Source organism: Amphibalanus amphitrite, unplaced genomic scaffold (assembly GCF_019059575.1).
Source record: "Amphibalanus amphitrite isolate SeventyFive unplaced genomic scaffold, NRLGWU_Aamphi_draft 000912F_arrow, whole genome shotgun sequence".
NCBI classification, from domain to species: Eukaryota; Metazoa; Arthropoda; class Thecostraca; order Balanomorpha; family Balanidae; genus Amphibalanus; species Amphibalanus amphitrite.
The window spans coordinates 74,967-101,059 of NW_024882406.1; the positions used below are offsets into that span (position 1 = coordinate 74,967).

Consider the following 26,093-nt stretch of genomic DNA (forward strand, 5'->3'; position numbering starts at 1 on the left):
CCCGGTCAATTTGACAGACCATGATTTTCGGAATCAGCCGCAGCGTGCTGAGAAGGCTCTGTAAGAAAATTTTCAACCAAATCAGGATGGCCTGGTCATGGGTGTCGAAAACTTTAGAGGGTTCTATCTCGAGCAGGCGTGCACCGTGAGCAGCGTCACCGGGAATGTGGCGTCAGCTGATTGATACGTTTGCTGCTTTTGAACAGGTGCGTACGGTACATATCGTTCACATTAAAAACTAATTAATGCTATTATAAATTGAATTCATTATTTTTTATAAATTGACACTGTATATTATTATAATGTGTCAAACTATTATTATTCGAATGTGACATTCAATGAACAATCAAGTAATTGTCAAAAGGCTCGAATTATAATTTGAGTCTTGGCGACTAAATAGAAATAGCATATCAACCTCGTAGAAAAGAAAAGCATAAGCGTATTTGTGAGAAAATGGTTAGAATTGAATTTATCAGCGAGTCGCTTTCCTGATTGATCTTATTTTGGCATTGCTTTTTATTTCACACCCGCAACCATACATACCTGGTGCCGAATATCCCGCGGCGGGCATGGACACAACACTTGCGGCGGGGACTCTGCCATCGTCAGCCCAGCTTGATGCAAAACTGCTTCTGTAAATAAAATAACACTGAAGTGGTGCTGGTTCTCCAGCTATTATCTTCAGTGCAAATGAAGGCCGAGAGAACGCGCCTTCTTAAAGTTTTAATTATATGACATCCCGGCGTACTGCACGTCGTCGTGGGTGGTGTTTCACGGCCGCTGCTAGCACCCTGCCACCATACGCAGCGAAATCGGTTTCCAGACATTGTTGTTTGTTGTTAATTAGGACTTACGGGCGCGTCGACTCCGGTGGTCATTTTGCGCCAATCTGTTTCCAGACATTGACAAGCTCGGACGTCCCAATGTTGAATGACGCTAGCTGGTCTCCAAAAGCCAACACAGTGATTTGTCTGACTTAACCTATTACCTAACATCGACGTGACTTGTGGACCGACGCATGGAAAATGTACCAAAAAAAATCCGTCTCGACCATCCGTTCGGAAGTTTGATGAGCAAACTAAACCTGCATCCCTCCCAGCAATTCGTATATTCATCTCAGTACTTCAAGAAGTCCGGGTTAAAATATGCGCACAAAACGCACGTTAACGAATTTAAAACGGAACTAAGCTTCAGCACTCACACGCAAAACTGAGGCGAAACTTGAGTTGTCATTCAATTATAAATGATGTGAATTTACCACGAGCACAGAGTAGCAACCAACAGCGCAGAACCAACATGCTCGGTCCGAACTCCGAACTCAGCTCTGCAGATACAGCTCTCACCGCGCCGAACAGTCTCACAAACGGCAAATTACCGAGGTTACCACGATCACGAATATGAATGATCATTGGTCACCAAAACTATATAGTGGGGATGTGTTGCCCGCCAATCGTACTCACTTATGTTCACAATAAAGTCACCACAGTTACGTCTGATGCGTGAAATTCATGGCATTCGAATAGGTATATCAGTAATATCGCGGTAGGGGAAGCACACAGGTCGTGTTTAAAGTACAGACAAGTCCGCCAAACAAATACATCCATCATGATAGATAACGAATGTTAGTTAAAACTCACCGGAACTATCGTTCTCATACATACGGCTACGGGAAAGGGGGGATGAACGTCACAATGACCAACTGCACAGCAAATGAATCGTACAATTATCACAGTTATACTTTGATCATAACGAACTTAACCTAGCACCGGTGTAATTCCTCCCCGCTTCCCGCTCTTATCTATCATCTGATCATCCTCGCAACTATCTCATTCAAAGTTAGGTTATCACCCCGACCAGCACCCTATTTCCACCAAAGGGTTCACTCCATGCAACACTGTCAATCCCGTGACAGACCGTGCCGCGCCGACCGTCCTTAGCGCCACCATGCCTCCGTTAAACTTTGGGTGACAAGCCCGCCGGTCAGGACGCCTCGGCGGCTTGGCGCCGCATCGCCTCCGCAGGGGCAAGACTCGATAGGAAGCGCAGATCTGATCTGCATGATTTGCAAAGCCATGTCCAGGATCCCCGATGACGTCCGGAAGCCTTGAGTCATTCGCTCGACCGCTCCAGTTGGTATTTCGCAGAGCACCGCCGCCGCCGGCTCCCGCCACAGCCAGCGCAGCGGCGAGGCACGCAGACTGAGAAGCCACACAGCAGTCGTGTTGCACACCGCCGCCGGCCCCCGCCATAGCCAACGCAGCGGCGAGTCCACCTGGTCTTGCGGCACGCAGAGAGGCCACACACAAAAGTCTTGTGACGCGCAGAGAGGCCACAGTCTTGTGACGCGACGGACGAGCCGCCCAGCGCGCCATCCACGTAGATGCTTTGCTATCTTCGTCCACAGGACACCACCGGACTGTCGTCCACGAGTCTAGAAGGGTACAGAACGGACGGTCAGACGGCCTGAGGTGAAAGAACCACGGGGAGACGGTCACGTATGTGTGTGTGTGGGGGGGGGGAGGGGGAGGTAATCCGAGTGAATTGAGCGGAGACACTTGGGTAGTACATTGCAAAAATAGGACAGATATCTGACTAGCTGGGAGACTTTTAAGCCAGGCACACACATCTCGGTAGTGAGTCCGGTTTCGAGTCGCTTCGGCGCTCAATATATGCAATTATTGACGGGGATGGTCAGTTGGTAGGAGTAGTCGCACTAAGTTGAAGTCAGTGGAGTGGACAGGCCGTGTCTGGCTTTACTGGCCTGGGTACATTTAACTTTATTTCAACATTCAAGCACAACTTTGGCATAATTCGACAGTTCCTAGCAAGAACATCCTTAGTGTCAAATTTTTCGAAGTTGAGATTTTTATACCATTCGACTCAGCTCGACGAGCTGAGTCGAATAGTATGAACATCTCAATTTCGAAAAATTTGACACTTGGGATGTTCTTGCTCGGAACTGTCGAATATCTTAACTATCCAGTTACCCGGCATAACGTGACCGGACGGCAAGGATCGTGGCCGACGCAACAAGCTCTGCTTAGCGAGGACTCTGGCTGTTTATCTACACATGGTGAAACATTGGAGTTAACTTTATTTTGAAAAATGTTTCGAACGGCCCCATAATCGAAGTTCCTGTCAAAATGCTTACAATATCAACTGGCATGCGCAGCAGCTAACATTGACCTGTATATTTTACAATATCTTTCGGACATTTCGGAGCCGGAATTCCTTCACTTTCTTACCTGCATGAACATTTCGGAGCCGGAATGGGTCTCTGTAGTATAGATAGCGTCAAAAGCGGCCAACGGTGTTTGCGGTTCAACTTCTTCAGAAGATCACTGGACAGTCTTGCTGGTAGTAACATCAGTGCAGCGCGGCGTGTCAGGACGTGAAGCTGCTACACAGGGCTGCGGAGTCGATGGATTTACGGCGACTCCGACTCCGACTCTGACTCCGACTTTCAAAAACCAGCTCCGACTCCGACTCCGACTCCGGGCAGAATTGTCGACTCCGACCGACTCCAACTCCCGACTCCGACTCCGCAGACCTAGCAGGGCTGCGGAGTCGACAGATTTTCGGTGACTCCGACTCCGGCTCGGGTTTCTAAAATCGACTCCGACTCCGACTCCGACTCCGGTCACAACTGTCGACTCCGACCGACTCCGACTCCGACTCCGACCGCAGCCCTGGGCCTACACTGCACGTATCGCCCGCCGTGGCCGCGTCCGCGTACCAGCCCTCGGGCCATTTCGCCATCGGCCGCGCTGTTCTTACGGCTGTTCGGTGTACCGTGCGAACATACGTCCAGCATGGTCGGCCCCTGCGGTAACTGTGCCGCCTCCTTGGCTAGTGTGTCGACTGTCGGCACGCTTATTACCCTACAGCCCGCACCGGAACCGGCGTTGTGAATCCGGTCATCTTTCTCCCCGCGCAAGCAGGGACTGCCACACTGCAACTTCGAGTATTCACTGCTGTGTCGCCGGTCTCGAGCAAAGGGCCGGCTGGCTGTCCGTACTCCGTAGTTTGGCAGATGACTAGTGGGTCCCCCTGCTCATCCTCTGAGTGGTCCAGCAGCTCGCGCAGCGCTGCGACGAGGTCCACCATCTCGGCTCTGTAGCTGCAGCATGTGACCGGCCCGCCTAAGCTCGCTCGACGTCGGACCGCGGCCCGGGAGAGAACAAGCTGGGCCGACTGGCCGAGCTAGGCTAACTGCACCGGGTCCATGCTGCCGGCCGGTGCACCTCCCATGCACGGCGCTCCAAGACTAGGAGATGATCGGATACGGCGAATGCTGCCACCGCCGCCCCAGGTGAGCTGTACCAACCATTGCCAATGCATCGGTCAGCCGGGCAAGCCCTGCCACCAACGTGGAAGACAAGCTGAAAAGCACAGGGAACGAATCCCATCAGCAATCTGTGTGGGACACCATGGTAGGGGACATCATTGTACAAGCAGACAGGGATAGGGAACAGCAGTTATGACTCATGGCGTCAAAGAAATGAACAATGAAATTCACACTATACATCACATAAAATACATGTACAGCACAATTTCAAACACCCAAGTCCCTCCACACTCCCATGATATTGTCAAGATGATCATGTTTTGAATTTGCGGCACTGGTAAGGCTGGCATCACCAACTGCAGAAGCTGCATGGTAGGTTGTAGGTTTTAGTTTTTTGTTTTAGATTGGTAGGTTGCAGGTTGGTTGGTAGTAGGTTCATAGGTTTTATGTTTTTAAATTGGTAGGTTGTAGGTGTAGGCATTGTGAGGTAGCACCAGGTTTGTTTAGGTTAGATACGCTGATAGCGACACCAGCTTTACTGATACTGAAAATGCAATCTAGCAGTCTGGCCAGTCTATAATGCAAATCAGTCTGGCGCACTGTGGTATCTCCGATTCATTTATGGAGACATTTCTATTATTGGAATCGTTTCCAAATTTGACCACTCTTCTGTTCCAAAAATGGAAACGCTCGTTCCATAGACACGCTAACATCTCCACACAAAATTTTTTGCCAAGGGTGGCTGGATTTGATGTATAACCGCTGTTTCACTTTAAACAAGCACGGATACATGAAAAGCACTTGTCTTCTTGCATGGAAAGCTGTTGTATGCATTCAAATTCACCACTTTGAAATGCTCCTGAATCGTATCCATTTATGGAGACTTAGTTTCCAAAAATGGAAATGCCGATGTTCCAAAAATAGAGACGCTGAAGTACAAATGTGTGCAAACTGAGCTCAACTGTGTTTTAGCAATGTGTTTTAGCAATGTGAAATTAGCAAAATAACATCTATATAAAGTATCAGACAACCAGATGAAGATCTGGCATCGGATATATTATAAAATCAACAATTAATTCAGAGAACTCGAAGGCTGTATCAAGAGATCAAGAACATTTGATTGAGCAACCACCAATTGAGACCTATTTTTGAAAACAGCCGTAGGTAGTTCCGCAACCTTCCCTCATTTGAAAAACAGACGTTGGTAGGGTCAACAACGACATGAAATATAATCCATATTTCATCCTCTTTCGAACCTTACAACTCTCATTGCTCCACAATTAATGCAAACATGTGAATTTCAGCAACTTATGCTTCAATGTTACGAAGTAGAACACTTTTAACCCAGCTAAGTATCGCATGGTTCCAATAGTTACAATGCAAAATGATGGCATTTGTAGGAAAGGATAACATATAAAGGAAACATATTGAATTATGCTACCTGCATTGTCCTTTCTTCTCGAATTAAATCACTTTAAAGTACAACTTCGTCATTGCATTGGTCATCACCACAAGTCATTGACCTCTATTAGTACCTACTTAATGGACCTACCTACTTATACTATATACCTACTTATACTTAATGGATTTAGAAATTCATTTTCTTTCGAAAAATAATACATTTTATAAGTTTCAACGCCTAGGTATCGATATATTTGAGAATTACTGAAGGCATGACGATTCTTCAGGTATTATAGAGGTCAATGCCACAAGTCACGAGACAAAAATGGAGGGGATGTTACGGAAATGGCGCACTGCCGCTTGTACGGTTTATATTTCGAAACAGAATTGATGGGCAAAATAAGCCATTTTGCACTAATTGATAAGATTCACCCAGCAGTGCAATAGAAAACTTATCTACCACATATTACAGATCAATCAGTGTTTGGGGCTACCAATGTCTCATTTTTCAGCTACCTCTTTACCACAGTGACACTTTGCATGGCGACACTGACACATAAAGTACTGAAATTCACACATTTGCATTAATTGTAGAGCAATGAGGGTAACACAGTTCGAAAGCAGACGAAACATACATTATAATTCAATTTTTAGTTGACCCTACCAATGTCCACGTTTTCGTAAAAGGCGCCTCATCAAAGTTACCCCCGTCCAACTTCAGCACAAAGTTGACATTTGGAGACCTGTGCCTTCTCTCCCTGTTGTTATTTCCCAATAAATTTATACTTAATGGATTTAGAAATTCATTTTCTTTCGAAAAATAATACATTTTATAAGTTTCAACGCCTAGGTATCGATATATTTGAGAATTACTGAAGGCATGACGATTCTTTATATAATTACAAAATTCCTGGCGAAGACGAATTTAGATAAAAATAATAAAAAATATGTATTTATGAAATCACATTGGATGATTGTAGACAAACTTTTATGAAAATCTATAATGTAGTTAGGGAGAAAATATCTTGCAAGTTGTGCTAGCAACAGTTGTCAAGACCTGAACCCGTTGCCCGCATGCTGAAGGAATTTCTCGGCGTTACCTAGTGTTTTTATATACCTTGATCTCGAGAAGGGTAAGCCCCGATAGAGAGAGCCCCATGCTCTGCTCATACTGCATCCGAATATACGCAGTTGTCCACGCGGTGGCTATAGAACTCAGATAGAACTCCTCCGAGAAGAATGTCTATAATTTGACATTTGAAATATTAAGAAGCAAAGAATCTTTTGAGTAGCACACAACATAATGGTAAGCTGTCTGATTTTGTCATCTTGCCGAATTGGAATGCAAGGCCGTTCAAACAAGTGCTGATTGCGTAGGTAGGTATATACCTAGCTTGCCTGTTTCCCTTGTGGGTCATCACGTCATTATTCGGTCAGGGTGGTCAGGTCATATAGCATTGTGATATACATTAATTTTGTAGCTTTTCGATTTTAAGCTACCACTAAAGGTTGCAATGCATACATCATTACCTACAGGCTACACAGCACTAACCAGTCAGAATTTGGGGTATTAGTAAAGCAGACGTCACATGAAGGTTTTCCAACCAAGGAGAGGCGCTATACCCGGAGGTGCTTCTTTCTAACAAAGCCTAAACAAACCACACTGAACCTGACTTAGCCTAACATACAACCTACAACCTACAACTGACAAGCCTACAACCTAAAACCCTATACAAACCTACCCTACAACCTACAAACCAACAGCGCATATCCTTGGTTGGAGGACCTTCGTGTGATGTCTGCTCTACTAATGCCGAATTGGATACAGTGCTGCCGTGCTGTCATGGTTCGGGGTGGCACCTCCTTTGTGTGATGCAGATAAAACCTGCAGCATGGTTCTTTGGGCAGATTGAATCATATCAAAAATAGCTTTATTTTGTCTTGCAAGCATTGACACAAATGATTTGGAAAGCATTGCCTGGGGACGAGAAGGGAGTTTGCTGTTCCCAGGAAGGAAACACCACGTCTTTACAGGTGGATGTAGCATTCTGGATGGCTAACAAGGAATTCGCCCCTAGCCCAGACCAATTCTCTCCACTAAACTCATTGTCTGGGGGTGCTCTCTACTTGATGCTCAGTGCTCATTCTAATTTATTTTACAGGGCAAGCTTGAGAAGAAAAAAGAGCCCAAGCTGGTTCACCCCAATAGTAGAAAGGCTGCTGCAATTGTGAAGAAGAAGATAAAGTAAGTATACCCAAACATGCATTGTTAGGTATTTTAAAGTAATCCACACTCTTAAGATATAGCACAAGCTTTTAACCCTTCATTGTTATCATCATGACTGATTTTTTTCCCTCTGCTCCACATAAGACATCATATGACAAGTAGGCCCCAGCCTTCCCATCTTACCCCACTGCAGGTAACATTGTTGTAATAATATAGTACATATCATCCAGGGATGCGGAGCCGTGGAAATTTCATACGGCTCCAGCTCGGGCTCCGGAGATAAAAAATTGGCTCCGGCTCCGGGTGAAATGTCATGGCGGCTCCGGCTCCGGGTAAAATAGTCCGGCTCCGGCGGCTCCGGCTCCGGCACCTACTCGGTACAACCCCTATGCGATCAATTAAATACGGGTGAAGAAAAAAGGCGATGAGATTGGTACACGTTGCTTCTGTATTTGCATAACAAGGCTATTTTGAATACCACATTGTTTTACGCCTTGTACTGTCAAACCGAACTAGGTAAATAATTTTTTCCTCTTTAAAAAAAAAGGAGCCGAGGTCGCCCGTCGCCCCCTTTTTTTGACGGCTCCAGCTCCGGCTTCGGCTGCGGACTATATTGTTTCACGGCTCCGGCTCCGGCTCCGGGCAAATTATGCCGGCTCCGGCGGCTCCGCCTCCGCATCCCTGGACTATCATAACAGTTCACACCAATACCTTTTGCTAGTCATCATCAACCTATGATGAAGTTTACCCATCATGAAGCCAAAGTTATGATGCATAACCTTTGACAAAGCCTGTGTGTGTACTGTGTAGGTCAGGCTCGACCAATTATTGATACTTTTACAGAGCGGTTTTTCTTAAGTTCGACCCTCACTGGACAATGTCTTTTTGAACATAGCACACAACTTGCCCAGAAAATGAGTGGGAAAATTGGTCGGTGCACATTGTGTGAAAGAGACGAAAATATTGTCAAAATTTATTTTGAACACCGATAAAGTAGCGTGTAGCTTAAATACCGTGCAATTGAAATATTGATTGATGAGTTCAGTGATGATTCTCGACAAGTCTAGTATCGCTGTGGGATATAGCCAAATACTCATTGTGAGTCCGGGAAATGGGAGTCAAATACAAACAGTTTTGAACAGGTTAATCAACATCTGTAAAAAGCAGTGTACGCTAACCAGTTTTCCAAAATTATCTAACAAACCTTGTGTCTTGTTTAGAGTGACGATTACAGTGAGGGTCGAACTTAAAACGAACGATGCATCTTTTGTCGCCGCTCAGGACAGCGCGCAGGGAGCAGAAGAAGGAGCGCGGACATCAGCACCTGAGGTTGCTCTCAGAGAGGCTCGTCTGGTTCAGGGACAACCTGCCGGCTGAAAAACAGAGGTTCACGGTGGAGCAGACACATCAGCTCATTGAACAGTGAGTACCTATACAGGCAGGCGAGGGAGTGAGAGGTAGGGTAGAGTAGAGTAGAGTAGAGTAGAGTAGAGTAGAACAAAGTGAATGTATGGAAGAGTGTAATGTATTGGGTGGATTGAGCGAGTACGATTGAGTGAAGGTGTAGGTCAGGTTAAGGAAATGGGGTAGAGTGAATAGGGTGGAGCAAGAGAGTAGGAGAGCATGAGGGAGTAGGTTCTGAGAAGGTTGAGATAGGGTGGGGTGAGCACCTTTTCAACAAGTCGCGTTTACTCTGAACATAATGGACTGGACCATTTTGAAGTGAAATATTGCTATACAAGATAATTGTCAACCACGGTGATGCAACCTTATGTGTATGCATCAACTGCATGCTTAAATTTCCATATGAGAATCTACATCATTATGAGTATTATGATAACAAAACCAAAACTTTCACATCACTTACTATTCACGCACATAGTCAGCACCATTCCCCTACAGTGGGCTTACCCCCCCCCCCCCGTACCCCCTCCTTACAGATATATCGCGCGCCACACTGCTGAGCTGGAGCAGCTGAGAGGTCGCGCTGCACCTCGGGGACCCGCCGGGCGGCGCGCCAAACCCCCTCAGAGGCTGGCCGCACTGGAGGCTACCCTGCGTGCCGAGACAGACGAATTCACGCAGGGCGGCATTGGTGAGCGACCGGAATATTGAAAATTCGGGGGTGGAACACGGATTAGATAGTAATGAGAATGCCTGTCATAAGGATATGATGGCTGAAATAAGGGTGGAATCGGAGACAAAACGTTTTGGCTGGTTCAGTTTTAGCAAGTAACTTTTCTAGCATTATCGAACATGCAAAAAGATTGCCTTTGTGTGCTCACTGCTCATTATGCACGAATTTCGACTCAAAAGAATGCCAAATTACCGATTACGTGGACTGGCCGCAGGTGATTCGGCTGACCTTGACCTCCCGTGACCCTGCAGAGGTGGCTGACCTGACCAACGAGGAGGCTGTTCTGTACCTTCGCGCCTGGGACGGACAGGTCAAACTCGTTCCGCAGATCAAGACCCGACGCTTCATCCGTGGCCGCCTGGCGGAGCCGGCAGCAAACACAGCTTCCGAAACTGGCCAACAGATGGCAGAAGAGGCTGTCAGCGGCGAGTCGGAGACCGAGGAGATGAAGGACGATAGCTGATAACAAATATATGACGACATATGTAAGTTTGTGTGGAATTGCTGCAATACGCGATGTAAGCGTCATGAGCTGACACAATATTTCGATTCCTTGCTGTTGATTGGAGCTATTACACTCTGCGGGCGCGCCGGCGGCATCCATGGCCGACCGTGCTGTTTACAGACAGTTCAGAGTAGCAATTCGATCATGGTTGATCACAGCCCAGCCCGGTGCGACGCCCCGAATCTCGCTTTAGCAAATTAAAGGATCCTCAAATTTACGGAAGTCACTGAGCTCAATGCTTGCATTTACAGGAAATCGAGTTTTTAAGTTCGCCTTGATCAAAAGAAGCAAGCTAGCGCTTTAACGAATCTTCATTTAACGGCAGTTCTTGTTTTATCAAAGCTTTGCTGCATTATGACTCGTCTCCTTCAACAAAACAATCACAAGCTGCATTTATCTCGACCAGTGCATGTATTATATAAAAGCTGAATAAACTACCAACACGACACAGTAAACCAAGTTCTAAGAAGCTAGGCGCACGGGCATACATCAGTGAAAATGTGCCATAGAAATATAGAATGAAGCAAAAGCGAACCGGTTATCAACGTATCCATTATAGTGTGCAAAAATTAACGGAGTTGATCTTAAAGCTAGCATATAGACACTTAACTAGACATTTGTAAATAAGAATCCGCAACCAAGCATCCAGCAAACGTGCCTGTCTTATGATTGATCGTAATCGTTTGCCCATGCGGTAAAACAGTCAATGAAGCGAAATACATGTAACATGACGCCCTTTAGAACGACGGCGAAGTAAAAACGTTGAGTGTTTTCTGCGCATTCGTAAACGTTTTTTACAGACATCACAGCAACATATTACCTTGATAGCACACGGAGTTTGTGCGAACGCTAATATCTACACCGCTGTACCGACGCCGCCTTCGAGTGTATGTAGTTCCATTCACACACATTGCACTTGGGACATTCCAAGGCTGTGAAATCATCTGCGACCGACACTTCCGCGGGGCTAGACCACATCATCGGCGAATGATAGGTACTAGTGAAGTTGTAGTGCAAATGTGAGTGTGCATGTGGTTGTTTTCGCAGCGTAGTGCACCACGCGGATACCATGCAGTGTGGCGCGTCATTCGAGCACCCCAGAAGGGGACGGGCGCGCACACATCCCCAGCCACACACGCAAACAGAGATGCAGACAATAAACGCTCACTTAAACCACGACTACGCATCGGACGAGTGGATACACCCCATTCGCTCGTACCGCACTGACATCACGTTCCGATTCAAAAGGTTAGGCTGAGTATAACTCAGCGATGCATGGAACACTACCGAGATTTGGGAGAAAGTCCAACCGAAACGCTTACATCGAAACTGCGGCGATTCGGCGTTAGTTTTTCGGCGCCGTTCGGGAACATTTGAGCGGGAGGTCACTCTCACTCGCTTAAAGGAAATAGTTCACTTTTAACATGGGGTTTGGAACTGGAATAGCAGTTTTGTTGCTTGCGCTGAGACTAGCACAAATCAGAAGCTTTTACGGCCCAACGATCACCCTAGACGAAGATATTCCATTTTTCGTTCCGAAAAGAGTGCCTTGCAGAGGAATGCGTGCCTTGCAGAGGAATGCAGTCACGTCATCGTCAGCCAATCAGAATGCTGCTTACAGCCGATGGGTTTGTCCTACGCAATATGATTGGTCAACGCGTAATAAGCTTCCGCGTCAAACATTATTTCATATAGAATATAGTTCTTCCTATACTAAAATATAGAAAATAATCCTTTTTACAAAAACGTTTTGTTTTATTTTCTGATCATTTTGAGCATAAAAAAACATAAATCCATAGCAAAATACTAATTTCAGGAAAGTGAACTATTTCCTTTAACTCACATGCTTATGCTTCGGGACGTTGGCATATACAGAGCTCGCACGATCTACGCTAAGTAGTACATAATCTCAGTGACTTTACCCTATACATCGTGGAGCGCGACACGAGTACGATCTCGGACATTGTTGTCATTCGTACAGCACGTGCTCCGGTCAAAACACGACCGTTTTAGTACCGTTATTTTGCGTTAACCTATGATGGGCTCGTAACGCGCGCAAACCCTCACTTCTGACATGTACTCAGACATAATGTTGTCAAGCACAGTTGTTTCACACTCGAAAGCCTTTTCATATGATCAGTATCTACCAATGGACACTCAATGCTCGTCGCGATAAGTCCAGCGCTGACCAACCCCTGTTTGATTTTTGTCGGTACGTCTTTCCACAAGTTGTATCCACCACGAATACCATTCAGAAGATGAATTCACCACGAATATCATTCAGAAAGCTTGGCGATGAAACAGCACCCTCCTTGGCCGCTTCCGAAAGGAATGAGATTCGACTGTTCTGTCACGTCATCACTTTCCACCAATCACCGAGCAAGGACTCGACCCGCTGACCAATCAAAAGTCGCGACAGTCTATCCCCACCAATCCGGTCGGCAGATCTGACGTCACACTTTGGCGATATGAAAAACATCTGCCAAAGCGCTACCACATACTCTGAATAGAGAGCTTCATATCGGGCACGGTAGAAGTTTTCTGGAAGACAGGAAGCTGGAGGGCTTCCGCAGAGGAGCGAGTCTTTACAAGAATAGGCAGCAGAGCATCCGGCGCAGAGCAACGAACATGTGGAGGATGGATGCAATGGAAAATGTCAAGGATAATGAGAGGATAAAGGTGGCGTAAAAAACGTCCCCGTAAATATAGAACGGAAATTGACCCAGTCCACTAACGGACATAAATATCTTCAAGCACAAATAATGCTTGGATGGGCAAATGCTATGGCTAAATGTACCCCGACTTAATGGAAATATTCATTGTTGACTCAAATATTTAAGCCGAAAAAGTACTGGATGATGGACAGTTTTGGTAAAAATAAGCTCAGAGCCTGTGGAACAAGTTCCGCTTTACGTAAATTTTGGCTTTAGATATCCCATTGAAAAATTCCACTAGTACCATAAAATCCAATAAAATTTTCCTAGCATATCAATATCGCTTTTGCATCAACCAACAGATCATTAGCGAAAAAAAAAAACCTTGAGCGATTACTTAATCATCACCCCAGCGGTTGAGGGGCGGCCGGTCAGCATGCTGACCCCGGGACAGGTCAGGACAGAGGAGTAGAGTCGAGGGAGAGAGGTGGAGCGCCGGCGGGACCACACGGGACCATGGGGCCGGTCACGGGACCATGGAGACCGGTCACCGGACCATGGAGACCGGTCACGCCCGCGGCACACACCGTCAGCGCCACTTGGACTTTTGGGCGAAAATGTCCGCGCGTAGATTCTGCGCAAAGCAGATGCCGAGAATCTGAAAACGGGGGAGCGGTGTCAGCGGGGAGTGCTACAACCTGCGAGTGGGGACATCTGCTAGGGATGGCTAAATTTGGTGAAATGAAGGCGATTGCTGACACTTCACGTAAAACGCAAAACCGTTCGGGAGCCCTGTGCCAGGTTAATGTATTTCACGGAAATTCGGTAACGTAATTTTCCGATACGTAAAGATTAAGAATGGCAATTACAGGTGACCGCTATAGAGCAAGCTTCACCCATCCATATGGTCTATTACCACGTGGTCTCCATGTGAACAGTACGCTTCACACAGGGCAACGGTTGTGGGTAAATACACACAGAACACCAAACTATAGTGCATCTACCGAGCACAAACTACTACAACTAGTAAGCAGGCAGAAACGTTATACCTATTGCCTACCAAGACGGCGCTTTGGTGGCCCGTGAGGCTCTGTTTCCTTCGAGTAGTATTCATGTCTTACGTCGTCATACTCGAAGAAAAATTACGCATTCGCTATCGATTCCAAGCATGCCAACTCTCAATACCTAGCAGATAAAAACGCGCTTTTCTACGCCTACAGGAGTCAAAGCCACGCCCATTCATACTTACCAGAGATGCAGCCACGCCCATTCCTACCTGGGACGAAGCCACGCCCCTACCTACCTGGAGGAACGCCACTCCCACAGCCACGCCTGCTACAACCAGAAGATTTCGTTCGACCCAAGCTTCTCCAGCCGGTAGACAGCCCGTTTGGTAGATCTTATTGGCAGCGTCATGCGGCTGAAACAGCGCCGACGACGCTCATTGGCTGTTCAGACGGCTGGCCGCCGTTCATTGGTCGACACCGGCGCACGACGGTCGCTGATTGGTCGGGAGGTGAGTGATTCGGAAGACGATTAAGAGGTTGATTCTCAAGATATGATTGGACAAGGAATGCAGACGCAGGATGGGAAAATCACGTGCAAATGAATGAAGAGTCGCCGCCATGCAGAGAACCGATGAGACAGATTGATCCTTTCATGAGAACCAATGCGGGGAATAACCGAAAGGGCCCTTGTTGACGTTGCGTTAGTTGTGTAGCATGCAAGGAATGCAAGGTGTGTGGGCCATGTGGGCCAGAAGTATGCGGTTGGGATTGGATGCATGCGGTGTACGGTTCCCTACCTCTAACTCGGAAGAAAAAAGAGGTCGTACCCGTGGATATTCAACTCTTCGTATCCGAAATCGTAGTTGTTGTTTGTTGTTTACCGTTTTACCTTTTTACCTCTGAAGTAGGTATTTGACGCCATTCGTTGGTTTGTTCGTGCCTTCGACGCGAGTATCTCATAAGTTAGCCACTCAAGACCAAATTATGTTGGCTTTCTTCGTCCTCATCAATGTCTTCTTTTAACGAGCACATTATTGTCCTTCTCTCACTACCCGGTGACACAGCCGGCGACTGTCAAAAGACAAATCTGACACCAGCCCCGTGAATGGGTTGATGGCCCAATCCACTGTTCAGTTTCCATATCTTCTGGAAGAAACTAAATGCAAAAGCCGAGCGTAATTTTAAGAACAAGATTCGCAATTCGACAAGGAGAAGAAAACCTTAAGTTTTATCGCTGTCTATACTTATGAGAGAATCTTCATTTCAGGACCATACTGCTCGCGCCTCAAACGAAGAAAGACAATGGTTGTGGACAAAGATCCAATTGAGGCGATCCCTATGTAGTGCAGTGCTTCGTTTTCCAAATACTGCAATGGTCACGATTACGAAGTGACTGAGTCTCGTTGAACTTCTGACATGCTTACGATAAAGAGTTGACATCGCATAAGGAAAACATCATAACCAAAAGCATGCTACATTCACTATCAATTTAGATTTCATGGAGTTACATTGTAGCCAAATATGCTTGTTCCATTTACAAGAACATAGAAGACAGCAAATACCTCAGCAGAACGAATTCTAGGAGAGCAAGAGAGCATCTATTCTGAGCCAAAACTATGTTCAAAAAGAAAAGATCGCGAACATTCGGAACGACCTAACTGCTAATTGTCAGCCACCAAGAAGAAAAAAAAACAAAAAATAAGCCACAGCAAATTAAAGGATACAAAGCTCAACAACCGCAGAGAAAGCACAAATGCCAGGAATTAGCAAGCACAAAAAGGCAAGCGAGCGAAAAGAGTGCAGTCTCCAACAACAAAAGTCAACCGGTAGCCCTGGTGGCGGCAGCTCATAACTGAGTTTCTCTTTCTGTCCGACAGATGCCAGTACCTGCAGCACGGCCATTGCGACCGTGGCGCCGGCGATGGGCACGAGGTTCCGCTCGGCCCACTCCTCGCCGGCGCGCAGACAGCCGTTCTCGTGAATGACGGCGCCGCGCTCAGATTGCTGCCGAACGAACCACATGTTCGCCGGGTCGCCAACAGAGGGCAGCAGTGCGGTTAGTGCGGGGAAAGCCCAGTAGGCGAGAAAGCGAGCGTGATATTGGGCGAAGTTAACAGACATGTTAGCGGGGGGTTGCTTTTGTAGCGTGTGAGTATAGAGGGAAGTGAAGGGGACATTTTACCGAGTGAGTGAAAAGCAGTATGCCTATGCATTTCTTCTGCATAGCAAGTGAAGTGCAACTCCTAAAGCATGTGCGTTTGGTGCTTAGGGAAGAAAGGATCAGTGGCGGCGCCACGAATTTTTGCCAGTGGGGGCAAGCTTGAGGTGACCCGACTGTTGTCTGATGATACGCCAATCTGCAAAATCAATGAGCACCTTGCCCCTAGATGTTGCCATTCAAAATTATTATGGTTCTCATGTGACCTCGAAATTTATAGATCCGGGAACAGGGGGGGGGGCAGCGGGGGCGCTTGCCCCCCCCCCCCCCAACTTGGGAGCCGAGGGGGCGGCGCCCCCTCAACATTGAGGCAGCGAGAAAAGATATTTCCTCCCTTTTCCGGACTTCTTTCCTTCTCGTTTCCTTTATCCATCTTAACATCAACACACGGCATGTTCCTTGCCATCTGAATGGTTTCTGCTGATACAGTATCGATTTAACAACATCTGCTGTTGTCATCCCGCTTTGATTTGGGCATGATCTTGGCCATAAGTTTGGCAGGCCAGATTTTATACTGGACCATTTTGAGTCAACTTTGAGATTAAATACATACCTAACGTACAACGGTGGTAAAATCGTTGCTATAGTTATAACCTAGTTCCGGGTGTGAGGGAGGGGCGTGGGGCAATGAGTGCACTGACGTGGCGCCCTCGGAGGACCGGTATGGGATTAAAGCTCAGCGACACCAAGGGCTTGTGTGGTGCCTTCGGTTTTCGGTAGCACCCTTAGAATCACCGGCCATAGGGCCCTCAGAGCCGCCGGTAAGGGGCCTTTAGAGGCACCGGTGTGGGGCTGTCATGCAGGTGCCGGTGTGGGCGCTCAGAGGTGCAGTATATAGATTCTCTCAGAGGCGCCGATGAGGGTCCTTACAGGCGTTGATGTGGGCCCTCATAGACGCTGGTGTGGAGCCGTTACAGACGGGTGTGGCGCCTTTAGAGCTGCTGACGCGAACTCTCTACAAGCCGGCAGGGGGTATCAGTGACCAGCAAGGGGTCCTTAGGCCGGCAGAAGAAGTCTTGTGGGGTCCTTAGAGACCAGCATGGTACTGTCAGACGCCGGTGGGGCCCTCAGAGTCACCGGTGTGGGGCCCTCAAAAGTCACCAGTGGGTGGCCTTTAGATGCGCAGGTGTTGGTTGGGTCCTCAGAGCCGCCGATATAGGGCTTTAATAGGCAATGGTCATGTAGGCACTCAGAGTTGGGTGTGTGAAACCCTCAGAGACACCGGTGTGGGCCCTCATAGGCGCCGACGAGGGCCCCACAGTTGCCGTTATGGGGCCCTCAGAAAAATAAGTGTGGGACCATCACAGGTGGGAAATGCCCCTAGAACTGGCCTCTCATAAGCCAGTAAGACCTCTCAGAGGCCAGTAACGGGCCTTTGGTGACCACCGAGGTGACCTTAAAAGCCGCAAGAGGCCCTCAGAAGCTGGCGTGGGACTCTTTTGGAGATCTTAGTGTGGTTATTTAGGGCCCATGAGGTGATCTAACGAGCTCCATGGGCCCTTCTGAGTAGTAATATGGCCAATTGGCCATCGTTAACCTTCAGCGGTCAAATGGCGCCGCAGGGCCCCTCGGACCCGAGGGTCCCTTTGAACCCGATGGGGGGGGGAGGTACGTGTCCCCCTAGACCCCTAGCTATGCCACTGTTTCATATGCATCATGTCCGGTATTTTAGGCTCGCCCCCCAACTTCAAAATCGTTCCCGGGCCCCTGCCTCGAATGACCTTTGGTTGACTTTGACACATGAAAAGTCATTTGTGATGATTTCGTAGCCGCTGATCACGATTCTGGCATCCATTTTGCTCGAAGCATTCATTTAAGAGCCTTAGGATGGGAAAACATGTCTTAATTACTAGATGCCGGCAACGCTCTTGCGTTGCCTTGGGCCAGAATTGGATGAACGGAACTGAGGGCACACACCGGGCAAAACCACCGAAACCCAGACTGAGCTCGGACTGAACCTGAAACCAACCGAAACATCCCAAAAATGCTTAAAAGCACGTGAGATTGGTGTGGATATCTACAGGGTGTCCCATAAGTTCGTTTTCACCTATATTTTACGTTTATAGGCTCTCTTGCTTAAAGGCACGCTGAAATTGGTTCGTAACTGAGCTTACGTGGTTGCCATGGCTGGTAGCAATATGCTCCACAGTAACTAATTTCTGTAGACAAAATAGCTTTTGCTAGAGAGCCCGCTTCCTACAGAGACGGCTAACGCCGCAACATAGAGGTCTCCGATACGGGTACGTCTTAGTATTTAGTCAGCACGTGACCATTCTCGACGATTAAGGGTGATTGAGGCCTACCAGTCTGTAGCCAATGTTCATCGCTAACTGGACGCACAGCCAGCAAGTGACGGCGATGATTTGTCGGGAGTCAATCACGGTGAATGAACATGAGTAGGAGAATGAGTGGGAATAGGAGATATGCGACAGATGGTCCGAGAACGAACGTTTTGCTGATGCACTTGATACGGGGACCGTCAAAAACAGGCGTACTATAACCGCTTATCATGAATGTTGCACTGCTCTTCTGTTCCCTTTTCAACATCAGCCAAATTTTGTGGGGGCAAAAACATAGTCTTGCCCCCACGGCCTCCTGCCAGTGGGGGCAGTCTGCCCCCACTGCCCCCACGGTGGCGCCGCCCTTGGAAAGGATACACCTGAAACAGCTGTCATAGTTGGGGTGAATTACGAAATATTAATGTCTAAGTGATGGGATGATGTACTTTGAGCCGTAGGACGAGGATACACCATTACTAAACATATGGTACGGTAACCACTAACCAAACAAGCACAATGTCAAAGCGTCGCAAAATAACGATTACTTATTTGCAAATTACAATTGCTTTTCCCGCAAGAATGAGCACTAAATCTTAGCTTGCAATTCAAAATACGAAAAGCATGATGAAGTTAACTGTTTTAACAACAACCCCAAAGCAACGTTCTTACGAAAAATGGGCAAGAAAAACTATCGTATTCTATCAGCATCCAAGAATGTATGAGCAGTGTAAATACAAATTGCAGATTTTCTGTCGCGCTTAGCGCTGTTGTTTGCTTGTAATCAAAACGTATCTAAACCACTCATGCATCAATTCTCCAGCAAATATATCGCCCGAAAAGCTTATCACTTCTACTGGCCAGCTAAGCCTAACCTCTCTGGCCAAATTAAGTGTGTGAGAGATGTGTACTTACATAGTCGGGGCTGCGCACCCCATACCCGCACTGCTTGTTGCGGATTATCTCCTGTGGAAGGCAACGCAGCATCAGTCTCACTCTCAGTCTCCGGCCCAGTATCAGTGTCAGTCTTACGTGCTCTGTGACGAAGGATGGAGTTTTGAAGATAGAGTTACGCACACGAAATAATAATGGACTTTGTACAGGCTTCTTGGTTCTTTGGGGCTTTTGACATGCTTTCCCAGTTTCGCATATTTAGTCATTATTTGCATCGTTAAATGGTTCTACACTACAGGTAAGTAGGTATGTGGAATCATTGTCAGAGTAGAATGTGCCACCAAAAGGCCTAGCATCCATAGCAAAGTACACATGTATTACGTGGTGGGACCTGAAAGTTGCGCGCCTGGTAAGACTTGCATTGGTAAACGTCACACGATGCAATTTTCCTCGGAAGTGGTATGTCATACACTACCTCAAAATCATGACATTGTCACCAGACACTCTTAATTATACATGGTCATCCCCGTTTTCAGAGCAGACTGGGAGTTACCTGGGACTAAACCACCAAATCTCCCTGTGTGGATGGAAGCTCAGCCAATTTTCCGTTTCCGTTCGGCACTCACGTTTTCATCTCTGACGCAGCAGCTGAAGGGCACGCCGCACGCCTCGCTGCTGCCCACTTCGACGGCCGAGCAGTTGAAGTAGCGGTTGCCGTCCCAGTCCTTGGGGCCCTCCACACCGCAACAGTGCAGCTGCAGGGGAGAGACGGGGAGTGTCATTTTCTTCCGAACAACAGTGGTTTGACGAGCGTTACATATGGACTGATGTGATACCCATGGTTATCTGTTCACATATCAAACCTCGGACTTTGGGGATCAGCAGTCACAGACATAAGGCAGCAGAGGCATCCAGTCAGAAGCATCTGGGTAGCATGAATAACTCCTGGAGCACATATATAACGATAACCTTTAAATTGTGAATCCAGTGATGCATGCTGACAACAGCCAGTGTGTCCCTCACAATGCACCCATGATTATTCCCATACACAATGGATTCTTCCCTCCTGGATTTTCAGTCTTGGATCCACCCACATGTATCCTTCCTGGCTCACTGATTGTTCCTGGATCCTATTTATCCCATTAGACCAGGGATCTGGTGTATTCCTCTCTAGTATTGAATCTGTGTTTTCTGGATTGAGGGCTCACACATCCATCCTGGATCCAGTATATCCTGATAGCTGGATCCAGTATCCCCCACTCACACATCCCTCCTGGATCCAGTAGGTATATTCTGATAGCTGGATCCAGTGTCCTCCACTCACCCATCCCTCCTGGATCCAGTCGATGAGGTTCTGCTGATCCGGATCGTCCCGGTAGTGGACGATGAAGGCCCTGAAGCCCTCTGTGGCCTGCTCCTTGAACCAGTCTTTGAAGATGAAGCACAGGATGCCGCTGGTCATCTCGATCAGCAGCAGGATCGCCAGGCAGATGGCGTACTAGTGACAGAGAGAAAGTCAGGTCAGATGAGACAGGTCAGGTCAGGTGACAGGTCAGACCAGGGGGCACACTGTGGAGTAATGGAAATACAATCCATTTCTGCAGCCAGGTGGTCCAGAATACTCTGTTCTCCTTAGCAAATATATATCTACTCTGACAGCCACAATACCTACCTATTCTCCATTGGCTTGGGCCATTTAGCTTCATGTTGGGACATTTATAAGTGATCTGAGCTCTTAAAAATTACCTCTTAAAAATTTTAGTCAACTCATTGTTCTAAAACAGGCTGACTCCACATGCTGGCACTTGCTTAGGTTAATACCAACCAAAGCTGGGTCAGTAGGCGGAACTATGGTCAAGCGTACCCATTTTCGGGAACGCATTTTCGTTCCCATGTTTGGGAACGATAAACCCAAATATGGGAACGCCATGTAGGCATTATTTAAAACAAGAAAAAGAACCGTTAAATGACGTCCAAAAAATATAAAACGATCGTGAACCGCCTGATATTTGTCTCAATATTGTTGGGAAAGAGTTTGATATTGTAAGGCCCATCGTAGTTTCAAATCGTTCCCCTATTTCTAAAGCAGTCCATCATCCGGGCCGCGAGCCCAAATTTGGGAACGCTCTCGTACACTGGCGCTGCAAGCGTTCCTTATTATGGGAACGGCGTACCCAAAATTGGGAACGATTTCACCGACGCCTTTCAGGGGCTCTTTTCATTAACAAGCATCACGTCCAACGCCGCAAATTATTGTTAACGCAACAATCATCAGATGACCTTTCCGGCAAGACCGTCGCATGTTTCGCCCGGTCTTCTGCGCTTTTATTCCCGTCGATCTCGCAGCGGGCACGCCCCCCTATGCAGGATTACGTAATTCACAACGCTCAGCGATGTTCAACAAGGTCTTCCATACCTATATCCACCGTCCGCGCTGAGGGTGGAGACATGTCAAGCACTTGTCTGTTTATCACCGATAGTTGACGAGTACAAGGAAGTATCCAAAAATGGGAACGCTGAATATGTTACACCCTCAAAACACCTAGTCCCAATGAAAATCTAGTTTTTTCCTTTCTTGATGAGTGTAAGTGGCAAAAGGCCTGGTAGGATGGGCACGAGGAATTATCGAAATCAGCATAAAAATTATAAATAAGCCACACAGAACGAGCTATACCTATAAGAAAAATCCCCCAAAACGATCACGCTTAGAAACACGGAAGACAAAAACCACGCTCATGACGCTCCTTATAAAACAACTCTAAACAGCTAGCATCCAAATAAAATATGTCTTTCCGGGACGATAAAATACAGCTGGATAATTTTCAACCGCTTAAACCGAGTTTACAACAGTAGCTCGGTAAATTCACTCACGTTCCACGCGGTCGTCCGCCCCGACACAAAAGTCAACAATATTACCTCGGGACCGTCCGCGTCTTCGCTTGCATTTGTCAGCATCTGGTGTCGATAGTATGAAAGTTCATAACCAGGCGAAAATTATTATACTTTACCTCAAACTAAAAAATGCTTCATTTTCCTTAAAATTGCATGCTAAATGTCGTATAACCCATATTTCAACCATTCTGTCATTTTCAAAAAATCATTAAAAATATCATTCCACGGTCAATTTCCTTGTTCCACGGTCAGATTAAAGATAACTTTATGGAGATTTAGTAGATACTTAAACGATAGGCGTTATCACAAGTGTATTCGCGGCCATTGGGGCGACGTAAGAAAAGAAGAAACCAACTGGCCCCAAGAACTTTAAATTATCAGTTAGCATGCACCTTTTCCTTGATGTGTAGAGAATTTACCATTATCTGTTACAGAAAATTGCATTTAAAATCTTCCATTTCTGCTTTTTTCACCGTTTGCACAATATGTTCTTTTACTAAGCTAGAAACACTAATTAGAAATAGTTCCCGCATCATCAAGAACAATAGGGAAGGCTTGAAGTGAGTAAAATAATTTAAACGGTTTTGTAATCTATGTGAAGGCACTTCTAAAAATGCCTGTAGAAATATTGAAGGCAAAAGCTCAATTTTTTCACAAGACGGATGTCTATAAACCTATTTAACTTGTGACAACTCAGCCGGTATTTCGTCGCCTGCAGCCCAGCTTTCCCTAGTGACCGATAGAGGCGCTGCTATCGATGTCCGCCCGTGCCGCCTAACGATCAGCGTGCACTTTTTTGAGACGTGATGCACTTTTGAGTTTTAGTGGGAGAACGGCCGAAAAATTGCCTTCCGTTCTCATAAATGGGAACGCCCGTTCCCATATTTGGGAACTCCGTTCCCAAAAATGGGAACGTTCCTATATTTGGGTACTCATGACCATAGTTCCGCCTACTGGGGTACCTACTCACAAAGGCCAAGAGGCAGGTGTTTTCTCGAAGGGCTCCAACACAGCCAGTGAACCCAATGATGAAAGTGATGGCGCCAACGATAATGAACGCAAAGGCCGGATCCATCGGAATATGTGTCAGCCGGCTGAGGTTGTTGAATGTGTTCTTCTCTGACCACGCCCATACTCCGATGGCCAGGATGGAGAAACCCAAGAACTGAAAAGAGGAAAATGGTCAGATTTGACTGAGTAAGACATGACAAAACCATGACGACTGAATAACATTCCTAGAAATGCAAAGCCATAAGATGTTAAATAGTTTAGCAGACTTACCCAAAATATGACGTTGAAGCCAAAAATGACATATTTCAGACAGCAGCTGACTTCTGTTCTGTCTCGTCTTCGCCTGTGATTCGCCATTGCCCTAGCTTCGGGCTGCTATAAACTAGGCTCGAAAGCCCGGAAGCAGACTTCTAAATGATGCGTATTTCAGCCAGGTGAATGAGCTGTTAAATGACGAATAAAATACTTATTTCACTATATCTTAGCTTATACGACAGCTTCCAGTAACAACAATTCCAGCACAAACAAGGAAATGCAGCGAATGCGACGCGGAAAGTAAGTAAATGCCGCAAGGTTGAAGAAAGTCGTGGCTGCTATATTGTAAACGTGTACGCTTGAAAGGCAATTTTGCGATTGTAAAGATTTCATTGAACTTTGGTAATTGGTTCATTCTTTTATTCAATAAAATGTTTTACAGATAGAGTGTGTTAGAAGGATAGTATTCGTAGTAAACAGTCTACCAACGTCATTGCTACATTTAAGGCAAACGTTGGCGTGGGTCTTTTCGAACTGAACCCGTACGGCTACCGTAGCAGCCAATAGGTAGCTTAGTTGGCAAGATCCAAGACTGATACCCTAGTTTGATCGAATGCCCCCCACCACCACCACCAACACGGGGTGCTGTAGATTATCCGCCTCGTCAACTTACATTGATGGATTGTGGTCGATTGTAGTAAGTAGTACGGTACCTACCTAACCACCGTTTACGGCCTATTGCATAGCGCTAGACTCCCCGGGCCAAGTTCAAGGAGAGCCAGATTTCCAACTTTAAATAAATCAAATGTCCCGGCGCTTGAAGATAAGATTCCTGATAAGCAGGGCATATGTTAAGGCACTTACTGCGTCCCATTCTGGGACGCAGCCCCCTCGCCTTGGGACGTAGCCCCTGCTGATTTAACCCACTGCGTCCCTGCCCTGTGCCGTCCGGTTCCCTGACCTGTGCCCTGCTGTGTGCCCTGACCTGTACCCTTCCCTCTAAAATGTCCTGTGCCATGCCGTGTGACTTGCCCTGCCCTACTTTCTGCCCTCCTCAGCAGTGGCGCAGCCAGGATTTGGTTTCGGGGGGGGGGGGGGGTCATCGCCTCCAAAGCGGGCCCCCTAGTGTGCGGGCCCCCACCCATTTTTCAGAATCTTTCCATATTTCATACGCATTCTGCTGAGCGGGCCCCCTTTACCTACACGATAACCCTGAGCGAGTTTGAATCGGAAAATTTTGATAGAACAATAGCTCGGTAATCACCCGGTGTTCAATTTCTACGCGAATTGACCATGACAGAAATATGTTACTATGAGGTACGAATTCGTATCGTTCGAGGCCGAAATGTGCCCCTTCCGCAATATGCATAGCATATACGCTAACAGAGCTGTTGCCTGCTTCTATCGGACAATATTTAAGTAGTCCCATGTGCCCGTTCTAAGTCATCTATTGGCTGCTGTAGTAGATTGTGTCGACAGAAATATGTTACTACCAGTAAAACGCATTTTGGGCGAAGAACGAGCGAGCGAGATAGTGAGCCCTGCACGTGCGGAAGGGCGAGAGGGTACTTCCAACAGTCTTGTGCAAAGCACCCTTCTAACCGGTCGCTAGCGGTGTGCCAAATTTGAACGCGATCGGCCCAGCCGTTCCTGAGATCTGGAAGCGGCATTCTGCACGTGCGCACGTGCGAACGGGGTCCAAACTGACTTTTGCACGGCACCCTACTAACCGGTCCCCAACCGTGTACCAAATTTGAGCGCAATCGGCCCTGCCGTTCTCGAGATCTGGAAGCGCCCCGCTGCACGTGCGCACGTGCAGTAGCACCCTAACCGCAACACATGGGAATGCATTGCCTGGTGGGTGCCTACCTGTATGCCAAGTTTCAGCGTCGCCCCAGTAATTACCGAGTTATTGAAATGGGAAAAAATGTGGCACCTCTTCTTTTTGTATTTTGCACGTGCAGTGGGGGTCACTTACATAGAACAACAGTACCCGACCTTTGGTAGAAGGGATGCAGCTACCCTACAAAAATTACCGCGAGACAATCGCCCAAGCGGCCCCGTTCTCCCGGGGCCCCGGACCCATCCACGGGAAGCCCGGGCCCTATCCACAAAGGGGGTCCCGGGCCCGTTCTCCCAGGGGCCCGGGCCAGTTCTCCCGGGGGCCCGGGCCCGTTCTCCGGGAGGCCCGGGCCCGTTCTCCCGGGGACCGGGGCCCCATCCAGCCGGGGATCCGGGCCCCGTCCACCCGGGGCCCGGGGCCCGTTCTCCAGGGGGCCCGGACCCATCCACGGAGCCCGGGCGCAAATTCCCAATAGTGCTACACGC

At 47.4% G+C, this 26,093-nt stretch overlaps 2 protein-coding genes and 1 long non-coding RNA gene across 6 annotated transcripts; 1 reads left to right on the forward strand and 2 right to left on the reverse strand.

Annotated features, from left to right (window-relative positions):
- Positions 1 to 1,093: 1,093 nt before the first annotated feature.
- LOC122367985 lies at positions 1,094 to 9,978 on the reverse strand. Of its 2 annotated transcripts, XR_006254159.1 has the most exons (4): positions 9,855 to 9,978; positions 9,121 to 9,289; positions 3,246 to 4,382; positions 1,094 to 2,431 (listed from the first exon to the last, which is right to left on the reverse strand). It is a non-coding gene; the product is annotated as an uncharacterized LOC122367985 (long non-coding RNA). The 2 variants fall into 2 exon arrangements; XR_006254160.1 differs by lacking the exons at positions 9,121 to 9,289; positions 9,855 to 9,978 and adding an exon at positions 5,730 to 6,000.
- LOC122367984 (translation machinery-associated protein 16-like) lies at positions 6,816 to 19,154 on the forward strand. 2 transcript variants are annotated; one of them, XR_006254158.1, is made up of 7 exons: positions 6,843 to 6,995; positions 7,852 to 7,934; positions 9,198 to 9,338; positions 9,857 to 10,011; positions 10,305 to 10,538; positions 16,097 to 16,497; positions 19,090 to 19,154. XR_006254158.1 is itself a non-coding variant. In XM_043341564.1 (5 exons), the coding sequence occupies exons 1-5, from the start codon at positions 6,993 to 6,995 to the stop codon at positions 10,514 to 10,516; spliced, it is 594 nt and encodes a 197-aa protein (XP_043197499.1). In that variant the 5' UTR covers positions 6,816 to 6,992; the 3' UTR covers positions 10,517 to 10,542. The 2 variants fall into 2 exon arrangements, 1 of the variants encoding a protein (XP_043197499.1); XM_043341564.1 differs by lacking the exons at positions 16,097 to 16,497; positions 19,090 to 19,154 and having other exon boundaries at positions 6,816 to 6,995; positions 10,305 to 10,542.
- On the reverse strand, positions 10,951 to 24,046 carry LOC122367983 (tetraspanin-5-like). 2 transcript variants are annotated; one of them, XM_043341561.1, is made up of 7 exons: positions 23,781 to 24,046; positions 23,470 to 23,664; positions 20,932 to 21,105; positions 20,234 to 20,362; positions 19,629 to 19,679; positions 14,516 to 14,632; positions 10,951 to 13,870 (listed from the first exon to the last, which is right to left on the reverse strand). In XM_043341561.1, exons 1-7 carry the CDS (start codon positions 23,865 to 23,867, stop codon positions 13,802 to 13,804), a joined length of 822 nt encoding a protein of 273 aa, XP_043197496.1. In that variant the 5' UTR covers positions 23,868 to 24,046; the 3' UTR covers positions 10,951 to 13,801. The 2 variants fall into 2 exon arrangements, with proteins under 2 accessions (XP_043197496.1, XP_043197497.1); XM_043341562.1 differs by lacking the exon at positions 14,516 to 14,632 and adding an exon at positions 16,107 to 16,223.
- Between the last annotated feature and the right edge of the window lie 2,047 nt (positions 24,047 to 26,093).

What these genes read in the sequence shown, in the direction of transcription:
- LOC122367984 (XM_043341564.1), top strand. An exon ending in ATTGTGAAGAAGAAGATAAA is followed by an intron (nt 7,935 to 9,197) that starts GTAAGTATACCC and finishes GTCGCCGCTCAG; the next exon opens with GACAGCGCGCAGGGAGCAGA. An exon ending in ATTCACGCAGGGCGGCATTG is followed by an intron (nt 10,012 to 10,304) that starts GTGAGCGACCGG and finishes GTGACCCTGCAG; the next exon opens with AGGTGGCTGACCTGACCAAC.
- LOC122367983 (XM_043341561.1), bottom strand. Translation starts at nt 23,867, where the DNA reads ATGGCGAATCACAGGCGAAGACGAGACAGAACAGAAGTCAGCTGCTGT. An exon ending in ACTGGATCCAGGAGGGATGG is followed by an intron (nt 20,363 to 20,931) that starts GTGAGTGGAGGA and finishes TCTCCCCTGCAG; the next exon opens with CTGCACTGTTGCGGTGTGGA. An exon ending in GGGTGCGCAGCCCCGACTAT is followed by an intron (nt 14,633 to 19,628) that starts GTAAGTACACAT and finishes GCGCTGTTTCAG; the next exon opens with CCGCATGACGCTGCCAATAA.